Source organism: Sceloporus occidentalis, unplaced genomic scaffold, assembly GCF_023333645.1.
Source record: "Sceloporus occidentalis isolate IW3139 unplaced genomic scaffold, rSceOcc1.0.p SCAF_232, whole genome shotgun sequence".
Taxonomy (NCBI): domain Eukaryota; kingdom Metazoa; phylum Chordata; class Lepidosauria; order Squamata; family Phrynosomatidae; genus Sceloporus; species Sceloporus occidentalis.
This window is the reverse complement of record NW_028317212.1, coordinates 1,080,512-1,092,058: the sequence shown is the minus strand read 5'-3', so window position 1 is coordinate 1,092,058 and position 11,547 is coordinate 1,080,512. Positions and strand designations below refer to the sequence as shown.

Here is an 11,547-nt window from a genome sequence, read left to right as displayed (position 1 = left end):
AAATAAATGTAATGTAACAGCGCTACGGAATATGCCGGCGCTATATAAATAAATGTAATGTAACGGCGCTACGGAATATGCCGGCGCTATATAAATAAATGTAATGTAACATCGCTACGGAATCTGCCGGCGCTATATAAATAAATGTAATGTAACAGCGCTACGGAATATGCCGGCGCTATATAAATAAATGTAATGTAACGGCGCTACGGAATATGCCGGCGCTATATAAATAGAATGTGAGGAATTGGACAGTGAATGTAACTGTATATTTGAATAATAATTACACGCGAATTGTTGTTATTCGTTACGTCACCGATCAGAAACGACTTGAAGTTTTCTCGAGAAGTAAAAAAAAAAATTAGTAAGAAAGTAAGTAAGAAAAATAAATTCAATAAGATTTACATTTTATGTATTTTTTGCACAGATATTAAAAACAAAAAAAATTATTTTAAAAATGAAACTCTGAAATGTTAAAAAATAAAATGCAAAACCCCCCCCCCAAAACTATTCTCCCATTATCGGCGTGGAGGGCGGAGCCGGCACAGTCCGTCTCATTTCCTGCTGCCCGGCGCCGGTCGTTGTTATAAAGTGCAGCGTTATGATGTCATACCCGAAGAAGCCAGAGAAGAGGGCGCCGCAGCTGGGGTCCGTAAACTGTGTATGGATTGGGCACTGGTGACTGATGGAGCAGGTTTCCTGCTTTAACTATACATTATCCAGGGACGGGTCAGCTCTTCCTACATTAGAAGCTCCCCAGGGTCAGCCCTTCACAATGGATAAGGAAGTCAGCCCCTCTATAGTGAACAACAGCCTCTCTTTCCTTCAACAAAACCAAAAGAGTTGTCCGGACAGAGCATCGCCCAGCGGGGCCACAAGTGGTATTTTTTAATCTTGATCCAGGATCCGCGGGGGGCGGGGGGGATGCGTAGAGCTGGACGCTGCCGCGATGAGCGAGAATCCGGCGGCTTTTGGTCCAATAAATTAGATGAGTTTAGTGAATTCAAAACCGGAAGCAAAGACGACAGAAAACCGTTCGGTGGTGCATATCGGCGGGGAGGCGTGTATTAGGGGCCCTTCACTCGGCGATCCGCCGCCCTGGAGAGGTGGCACCCGTGCAAACGTTATCAGCAAATGAAGAAAATGTCCTCCAGTAAGCGGCTTTCCTCTGGATCCTCGGCGTGCTGCTGCTGGGCCCTGGCCGCTAGCACCGTGGGGTGACTGGGGGGCTTGTAACGGCTCCTGGGCACCGGGCTCAGGAAGCTGAAGTCGCGGAGGTCCCCGCACGCGGGCTTCTGACTGCGCATGGAGATGGGGCTCACGGCTTCGAGCATCTCAATGAGTGACGTCTCGTACCTGGGGGGCGAAAAAAGGATAAGTATCGTGTGACTGTGTAGCGCTATGGAGACAAAGGCTGGCCCTGTACAGTAGCGTTCCTAGCGGGGGGCGGGGGGGGGGGCGGTCCGCACCGGGTGCCGCTCATCAGGGGGTGCCAACTTGCCGGCACCCGGCACCCCTCCAGAGACGGACAGTAATGTCCGCCGATGGAGGAGCAGGCTCGCAAGGGAGCGGTATCGGAGGTCTTTAACAGACCTCCGGCTCCCTTGAGTGATTTTAAGCCGGGTTCAACCTCCGATACCGCTCCCTTGCGATCTGCGCGGCAACAGCTGCTGTGCGCCGGGATTTGTTGTCAGATCCCGGCGCACAACACTGAAGCCGCGCCCACTGAACCGGAAGAAGACAGAAGAACTGAAGAAGAGGAGGAAAAGAAGCTGTAAGGAGAAAAGAGGAAAGGTAGGAAAGCATTCAGTGAGTGAGAGTGGATTGGTGTGTGTGTGTGTGGATTGGTGTGTGTGGATTGGTAAGTGTGTGAGAGTGATGGGTGTTATGCTGTACCATTTCCAATGTATTTTTCATTATATAATTATGCTCTAGTACATCATAACTCCCATCACTTTATACTGTTCCATACAGTGGCAGAGTTGGGAGACAGAGGCCTTGCACCCCCACCGCAGGACTCCTGAAAGGTAAGTGAACTTCAAAGGGGGAGAGGGTAGATCGTTAGGAGGGGGTAGATAGGGAGAAGGGAGTGAGGCGGGGTAGGTAGGACAAAAGGGAGTGAGAAGGGGTAGATAGGGCAATCATACTCCTATCATGCCAAGTCTGCGAGTACATCCTGGATTCTGCGTATGCCTGGGCATGATAGGAATGCGATTGCTGTTAACAATCATATATATAATATATATATATTTATTAATATTGTTATTTAATTGTTTTGTCCTATTTTCGTATGTTACTTACTTTAAATAAAAGTGTTAGATTTTTTTTTTTATGGTGTGGGGGGGGGGGTCATATTCGGTTTCGGCCAGGTAAATGCTGCATTTTCGGTTTCAGTCCAGAATTTGTTTCGGTGCATCCCTACTACTAATGAAGTGGTAGGCCTACACCACATCAATGTTTGGCTTAGTATATAGTGATAGGAGTTATGCTGCACTATTGTCAATGTCTGGCTCAATGTATAGTGATAGGGATTACGCTGTACCACCGTCAATGTCTGCCTCAGTATATAATGATAACAGTAAGTGTTATGCTGTTACCACCTTCAGTGTCTGCACCGGTATATAATGGTAGAAGCTATGTAGTTTTAAAGTGTGTGTGTGTGTGTGTCACATACAGGATCCGCCCCAGGTGCCAAATACTCTAGGTACGCCCCTGGCCCTGTATCATGTAATGCTAATCCGGCCCTGTATCATGTATAGTAAATTAGCGACTACATTTTATACAGGGCTATATATAAATACATTGGATTTAACTACACATTACACAGGGTTATCTCAGTCCCCGGGGTGAGAGACTCGCACGTCACCCCACAAGAGACTGTTTGGGGAGAGGGAGAGAGTGAGAGTGAGAGTGAGAGTGAGAGAGAGAGAACACAGAATCCCGCCGGCACGTCTCAAACCTTAATCAGTTGTCGGTCTCGTCTTAGATTCAGGAGCCGTATGTCTATCCAATGCATGTTTAATACCCTCACTGTATTACCCTCTACCACTTCTCTTGGAAGGGCAGATTGAGGGGATTCTGCTGGGGGTGACACAGAAGCCTTTACAAACTCAGGAAGTCTGTAAAGGCTTCTGTGTCACCCCCAGTCAGGCCTCTCCAGTGGTCCCAGTGATGGAAGCTTCCGTCACACTGGTTATTTTGCAAAAGTGCCCCAAATAAAAGCCGCGTAAGTGATATTAAATGTCCCGCGGTCGGTATTATCAAACACAAACTTTATGAGTCGATAAATAACATTTGCGGGTCGTTCAGATTCTGCCTCCGTCCCGGAGCTTATTACACACGGTAACCGTCGATACATTATTCATGCGCGGGGTGTCACCGGCGGCCGGCGATACATTATTCATGCGCGGGGTGTCACCGGCGGCCGGCGATACATTATTCATGCGCGGGGTGTCACCGGCGGCCGGCGATACATTATTCATGTGCGGGGTGTCACCGGCGGCCGGCGATACATTATTCATGCGCGGGGTGTCACCGGCGGCCGGCGATACATTATTCATGCGCGGGGTGTCACCGGCGGCCGGCGATACATTATTCATGCGCGGGGTGTCACCGGCGTGATGGATTGCCGCGAGAGGCTGTCCTTTAAATAAATCAACAAATAAAAATGCAAATCTTAACATTTCCGACTTCCGACCTCCCCGCCCCGAAAGTCTCCGCGTCGTATCGACAGCGAGCGGGGAGAGCAATTAACGAGCTGCTCGCGGAGTAAGCGGGAGATTAATTTACCGCCAGCCGGACGAGATACGGGGGGGGGGGGGGACGACACACGAAATTGGGGGGAAAAAAACAGGTTTCTTCTGACATTCCTCCTTCAAGGCACGAGAGCCGAAAACGTCAAACTCTGTCACCCTTAACCCTTCACGTCCCAACATTACGCAAAACCAAGCTTCATGCCGGAGAAAAAAGTTTATGAAATGAATGAGTTTTTTTTTATTTAAGGTATTTTGGGGATAATGTACTAGATTTGTCTATTTTAACGGTCTGTTTGATCGCAGGGGGTTACCGGAAACCTCTAGGATCATTTGGCCGCGTGACGGACACAGACAGAGGGTGAAACGCTTCTTTGGGTTTTCCAGCGAGCCCCTCAAATAAAAAATCTTTAAAAAAGCGATCCCTGATCAACCGCCGCAGCCTGTGGAAAGGAGCCACCCGTTCAAAAATGTCATTGGATGGATTCAGCCACTCAGCACAAAGCACGCATACTCAGCACAAAGCACACATACTCAGCACAAAGCACGCATACTCAGCGCTGCGCACGCGGTGGCCGGCATATGCAGGGAGCCGCCCTAAAACCCCCCAGTAACGTAAACGGAAAAGGGCTTTATAAACTAAACCGTGTAAATAAACGGGGGGTCTCCTCGAAATGCTGGAGGTGGAGCAAAGGCACAGACCCCGGACAGACAGGTAGAGGAGCCAATGGCCACCAAAAAAAAAAAAAGGGGGGTCTTAGCAGCAATAAAGGAACAGTATGGCGCCTGCGCGATCACAGCTTTTCATGTAGTTATATTCTATATTAGGGCTGAAACAACGAATCGATAAAATCGATAATGGAAATCGTTGTCGACGATTTCCGTTATCGATTAATCGAGTGATCGATTCGTTGTTGGAGCACTCGGCTCCTTTTACTTACCTTCGCGAGCGTTCCCCGCTTTCGCTACACGCTCTGCAGTCTCCGCCTTCTTTTAGTTGCGTGACGGATGTGACGCGTTCCGGAGGTAAGTATTCTTCATGTCTGTGCGAATCGCTCTGTGCGAGTGGCTCCATTCGCACAGAGCGATTCGCGGGGGTGGGGGTGGGGTTCCAGGGGATGCAGGGCAGAGTGGGGGTGGGGATGCAGGGCAGGGTGTGAGTGTGGGGGCAGGGTAGGAGACTGGGTGCAGGGCAGAGTGGGGGTGGGGGTGCAGGGCAGGGTGTGAGTGTGGGGGCAGGGCAGGAGACTGGGTGCAGGGGCACAGTGCAAAGGGCTGGGTGCAAAGTGCCAGGGCTGGGTGCAAAGTGCCAGGGCTGGGTGCAAAGTGCCAGGGCTGGGTGCAAAGTGCCAGGGCTGGGTGCAAAGTACCAGGGCTGGGGCAAAGTTTCTTGAACAGTAATAGTCCACCTCTTTTCAGAATGTTTGGGGTTATTTTGTTTCATAAATATTGTGTTTGGGTTTTTGTACTTTGAAAATATTGTTTTTTTATTACATCATAACAAAATAAGAATGTTAATGTAAATTAAGTTGTTTTTTAACATCCAGTTCATTAAATTATTTTAAATAAAAAAAAATTTGCATATTGTTTTTTTTTATCCGATTAATCGAAAAAATAATCGGCCAACTAATCGATTATTAAAATAATCGTTAGTTGCAGCCCTATTCTATATAGATAAATATATATATATCAGTCACAGGAAAGCGGGGATTTGAGACAAAGCGTGCGGACCGAGGACATCCATCGCCTGAGCCCCCCCCCCTTACAAACGCCGCCTGAACCAATCAGCAACTTAATACGGGGGACACAACGATCCTGCCGATCCCGAGAACAGGAAGTGGAGATTGCTGCTCCCATTGTATACACATAAAGGGAGGGTCTAATCTATCTATCTATATATATATATACACATATATATATATATACACACACACACACATATACATATATACACACACACAGACATTTATTTAATCTATAAATAAGCCTAAACTCAGTAAAATGGATTTATTTAGCGTGTAGAACGGGTAACAATTTGGGAAGGTGGGACAGTTGAATGTAAATTACAGAATCGCTGTTTTTTTGACCCCGCGGGGGCCGGGAGGCGACATTCATCCTCAGCCAGAAATCTGGTTGTTGACGGCCGCGGGTACTTCAGATTAATTCTGTTTTTTGTCACTTTGTCCGATTCAGGAATAAAATAATTGACAAAGGACGTAAAAAATAAATAAATATATATATAAAAAAATCCGACACGCGTAAGAGGAAGAAAGCGTGCGAATAACAACCATCCTTCCTGTCCCAAATCCTACCGAGCGCTAAATAAAGCCGTGTAATGGAGTTTACAGAGATAGATATATATATATAATGCATCAGAAACCCCCTCTTTGTGTATACCGTAGGAGCAGCCATCTTAACTTCCTGTTTTTGGGATCTGTGGGATTATTCCTCCCCAATCATTTTTCTCTCCTCTACTGTTAAGGTGATTGGAGTAGGCAGAGAGAACATTAGAACAGGACACTGATTGGATAATGCTGAATCTGCCACAGACTGTCGCCGGTAACAGCTTCTATGACGCTGGACCTTGGAGGTCCTCCAGAAGCTCGGCTTTTGTCTGAAGAAGGGACCCAAAGGGTTTCTAGATCAGACTCTGTAAAGCTTTTTTGCACTGAGGGTAAAACGGAGCGGTTCTCTTACCGGCAGACGTCGTGGTGACCGGGCGAGTTGCCGGGGCGTATCCGCGGAGTCGGCTCGACCGAGACCGTAGGAGATGTGGCCGCGTCCCTCCTAGAAACTGAACGAGAAGTATGGGTGAGCGAAGCGACCAGCACCCGCCGCGTACAAAAACCCGGAACATTCCAGGGGCCAAGGAAGGGCCGGATCGCTCCCGCAGACCACAAGCCGGGCATCAATTTACTAAATCTGAAGGCGCTTCCGGCGCGGCCTGCGGGTCGGATCTGAAAGGACATTCTCTAAATGTCAAGGAATAGACTTAAAACGTCCTAAACCCATCGCTAATACGGAGTTACCCCCAGACCGAGGGGCATTCGAAAACTTAGAGACCCGTTCTATTCACTCACCTGTTTGCAGACAGGGAGGTCGATAAAGGGACCGTCATAAAAGCACTGCGAGTGACCCTCACACTCTCATCTCAAGCGTGGCTAGATTTGTTCGACCCATTTAACTTTGGGTTTGGGGGCCGACGCATTTGGGGGCCACACAGCTGTCATATTCATTAAGGTGCATACGATGGCTGGAGCGCCGGGACTTATAACATGGCAGTTATCGTTAGAATTAGCAAAATGGTTAAAAAAAATATATTACTATACATTTTATATTTTTAAAGAAATATAAAAAAAAATATAAATTTAATATAAATGTAAAATTAACCCCGAGGCGTCTAAATAAAAATAAAAGGAATGGCGCGTTCTGGCAGCGCATCGATCGGCGCAGATAATGGCGGCCGGCGTGATGGAGAAAGGAGATTAGAAGCGGGCGATATACAGAAGTAGTAATGGGGGCCGGACCCCTGTTAGCCGAAAATGATTCTGTTTGAAATGAGAAATTGATTTTGTTGGACGCGCCGGCGGCCTTTGTGATGGGATTATCCTCGGCCGGCGCTCGGGTTCCGCCTGACATTATTTGGACGCCGAGACGCTCCATGCAGCCGACGGCCGCCTTCAGCGCTTTCACATCTCTGCTATCGTTTGCGAGAATAAAAATCAGAGACTGGGTTATAAATATCGCACACGCCAATGACACGCCAAGGTCACGTGTAAGAATCAGGTCGTTTGGTGTGAGGGAGAAATGATACTTCGTAGGAACGGGTTAAAGGGTTCAGAAAGGGGGCAACAGAGACGATACAAATACATGGCGGAGGGGGGGCAGCTGGGAAGCTGCATCTTCCGTGTCGGGAAATGCTCGCAGAGGGTTAGTGTCACTCACTGAGTACTTCTTCTATCACTCACTGAGTATACAGTGCCGGGGGGAGGTATATTACCGTATACAGCGCGGGGGGGGGGGTATATTACGTATACATTAAACCAGGATCGCGAGAAGTCAGTTAACTCACCTCCGCCGGCATCTCGCTCGCTGCCGCTGAACGACGGGGCTCTCTTTCCGGTGCTTCCTCCGCCAGACCTGCGCAGCTTTTTACTGATCCCACTGGACGACGGAGTGGAGACCCTCTCTGAAGGGGGCTTCACGGGGCTAAAATATTAAAAAATATATATATATAAATAATTTAAATTAAAAAATATATATAAAATGGGGGGGGGTTATTTTTACAGCAACAAAATATGGCAGCCTACTGGCTACCTCACAGGACAGCATCAAACACTAGAGGGGTCAAGGAACAGAGCAGAAGAGTTCTACCGGAACCACTAATATTTTTATTTTATTGTTAATAAATCAAATAAAATTTAAAAAAAATGTAAAAAAATAAAAATAAAAAATGGGGAGAGGTAGAGACCATTATATATATATATATACACATATATACACACACACACACACACACACACACACATATAATATTCCAGCACAAGAGAGAGACCCGTCCTGCTTTACAGACAACCCAGAGACAGCGGGTAAAATTAGAGGGGAAAAAAGAGATTTCTAACTAAACAAAAGGATTAAAAAAAAAAAAAAAATTAAAGTTGGGGCAGCCGGGGTATAAGGGCCAGGAACGGTTAACGCTTGATGGAACTTGGGGTTTTATTGAAAATAAAAAATATTAAAAAATTTAATAAAAAAAATATATAAATGAAAATACACAACAACAACAACAACAAAAAAATCTCCTTGTCTTGTTGAATAATTTAAGGCCGGATTTGGTGCGATTAGAAATTTTCTTCAGGGATGGAAAGTTAAATACCTTTAATTTGTTCTAATTATTTCAAATTACCTACTACCCTCCAGGTAAACTCCAAAAGCACAAACAGAAAACTAACGAGGACAAACCGTATACTCCATACAACCACAGAGCAACGAAGTCCATTCACAGGCGGAAAGCACGTAATCCCGTGGTATTATAGGGGCTCGGGGGTAACGCTTGTTTTGATTACCGGTCGCACTTCGGGGGTAGTTTGAGCTGCAGCTTTCTCCCCCGCGTCAATCACTCGGCCAGCGAGCCCGGTCATTACTCCAATCCACGTATTAAAATTGCTTTAAGCGTTTAAAATGCCGAGTGCGCCGAAGCGCGACTGGGAAATTCACATTTTAGACAAATGATATGTTTATAATTAAAAGCTCATTTTTGGGGTAATTATATACAATTACAAAAACTAATAATTGCAATATAGTCTGTAGTTCGAGCGGTAAGCGCTGCAGGCGAGGGAGCGCGAGCATGGAGGCTGCCGCCGGCGGAAAGGAACGAGCCTGCGAGACAGAGTATTCACCCACCTGTGAACACCATTGGTTAGCGCGGCCTTCTCCGCCGATGCTCGGGGGATGTCATTGGTCCTCAGCAGCGGAGTTTCTGAAGGAGGCGGAGTCCTAAGGGTGGAAACGCACAACGCTGTCAGCCTATTGGCCGTGATCCAGACACCAACACGGAACCCGCTACATTCTAAACATACACACTCCGTGACAAAGCACTGATCCCGTGCTTAACCCTTAAAGTGACTGATGGCATGAGAGATGCCATGTGAAGCATCACAGAAAGGGTTAAACACGCGTGATACTAGGTGCTCAGTCACAATGACACGAGGTGACGGCGCCGTCCTTTCGAACGTGCGGGGGGTTTTTAGGGACTGCGCCGGCTCAGGATGCCTCCAGAAGATACAGGGAGCCCTAACGTTGGCAATTAGCGGGGCAGGACACTCGCCGGGGGGCACAACGGTCCCTTTAATTATCCGTTACCTACCATGCAAGATATATAGTTATTTTTCTTACAGTTCCCGAGGCTCTCTCTCTCAGGTTTCAGCATAAATAATAAAAAAAAAAGATAAATAATAATAGAATAATAAATACAATGGCGATGAATGATGACGTAAGCGACCGTCTCACCAGTTATACTCCAGCCTGGAGCGCTGCAGCTGCCGCTGCTTCTCCAGAAGTTTCAGCTCTTGCTGGGCCAGCATCTGCTGCAGCTGCTCCTTCCGGACCTCCAGCTCCATCTTCTGCAGCAGGAGTTCGTGTCGCCTCTCCTCCGTCAGGCGTTTCCCACTCGCGGCCACCACGCCGCCGCTTTGTGAGTCAGGAGCAGGCGAGGGTCCGACAAAGGCACAGGAATCCGTCGGCCCCCCGAACGCCAAGTTGGCGGGACCGTCGTGGGTCGTACATCGCAGGCAGCAGCGCGTGGTTGGCTCCAATGCATGGCTGGAGCAAGGGTGGAAGTTTTGGGCAAAGGACCTCTCGGGGAGGACCACAGAGCTGCATCTCCTCTCCAAGGGGTTTTCCAAGCAGCATTCAGCAGGATCGCAGCGGAAGGGGGTCTTGGAGGGGGCGGCGGGGGTCCCGCAGCGGAGTTTGGCCACCAGCGAACACGAGCTTTCCGAATCGCTGCCGGGCTTCTGGCGCGAGCGGTTGAGGTAGGAGCCGTTGAGTTCGCCAGACGTGGGTTTCCGGAAACTCTGTAAAAGAAATAAATAAATAAATAGTTATAATTACAAATTACCCAAAGTTTGAGCCATTACGCTATAATAAAAATAAAAAAATCCAAATATAGAAATATATATATTTTTTTTTAATGGTGAGAAATGTCATAAGAGTTTATATTGAAGGATTTTGGGTCCCGAAGATGAATTTAACACTTTGATATCATTCCCAGTAACGCTGAATGTCCCCCCCCCCCAAAAAAGGGAAGAAGGAGTAAGACCTACAATTTCAAGAGAAGTCGGAGCGGCGTCCCGGAGCCCCAAAAATATTCACCTTCAGGGGCCGCATTCAGCAAAGGAATACGCGACCTCCAGAGGGGTCTGCGGGAGGACCGGGTCTTACAGGCCCCCCTCCCAAACGCGAGACCACCGGAGATAGGAGCCCCAAAAGAGGTGGCTGAAAAACAGACCTCCAAGATTCCCGGAGCTTTCCTGCCACCGAGTGACTGCTTCAAACTCCATACCCAACCCCCCCCAAAAAAAATCTACACGATGGCTCCGGCCACTAAAAATAACTAAAATAGCCACCAAATCATATCTATCCAACGCAACTACCCCACATCCGGGTGTATTTGGGGCAAAAAGCTCCTTACACCGGGTTTCTAGTGGAAAAGAAACCCAAAGAGTAGAAATCTGCCCCGGAATACGGCCCCTGCTCCGGGCAGGCGCAGAAGACGCGGTTACTCCTCCCCGGGGGGGGGGGAGGCTGCTGAATGTAAAAATAAAACTCAAGTTCGGGAATGAGTTCGTGAATCAGGATGATCGCTGGAACAGCTGCAGCGGGAGCGGCGCCAACAAAACGCTGCGGATCCAGCGAGCCCCCCGGCGGCATTACGTCTTAAGGCAGATCACCTAACACTTACAGGTGCCGCATTATCCTTTATTACTCGCAAACTTCTAACGAGACGCGGCGGCGAATGAATGAATTATTCATGCGCTGCACGATGCCAGCTCTCGGCGTCATCCGTGGCCTTTTCCGGGCCGTATGACACCAATTAGAGGCGGAATTTTAAATGATTCAATAACCTGAACTCTCCTGCCGTTTAACATATAGATATCAGTGCGGTAAACAAGATAGCAGCAACAGCCCCCCCCGGGGGGGGCTTCGCTCGCTCCGTTCCAGGCTTGGAGGCCGACGATGGAAAAGACAGCCAACAAAAAAAACCAAAAAACACCAGCGATGTTAATAAGATCTC

The 11,547-nt window shown here is 48.0% G+C and overlaps 1 protein-coding gene across 1 annotated transcript in view; it reads right to left on the bottom strand.

Annotated features, from left to right (window-relative positions):
- Positions 1-1,127: 1,127 nt before the first annotated feature.
- Positions 1,128-11,547, bottom strand: part of LOC149276681 (protein hinderin-like) — a 32,470-nt gene continuing 22,050 nt past the window's right edge. Inside the window, exons 7-11 of the mRNA XM_089503432.1 lie at positions 9,762-10,327; positions 9,156-9,248; positions 7,825-7,916; positions 6,450-6,546; positions 1,128-1,356 (exon numbers count right to left, since the gene is read on the bottom strand). Coding sequence (XP_089359558.1) covers positions 1,128-1,356; positions 6,450-6,546; positions 7,825-7,916; positions 9,156-9,248; positions 9,762-10,327 — 1,077 coding nt within the window. The remainder of the gene's footprint in view (positions 1,357-6,449; positions 6,547-7,824; positions 7,917-9,155; positions 9,249-9,761; positions 10,328-11,547) is intronic.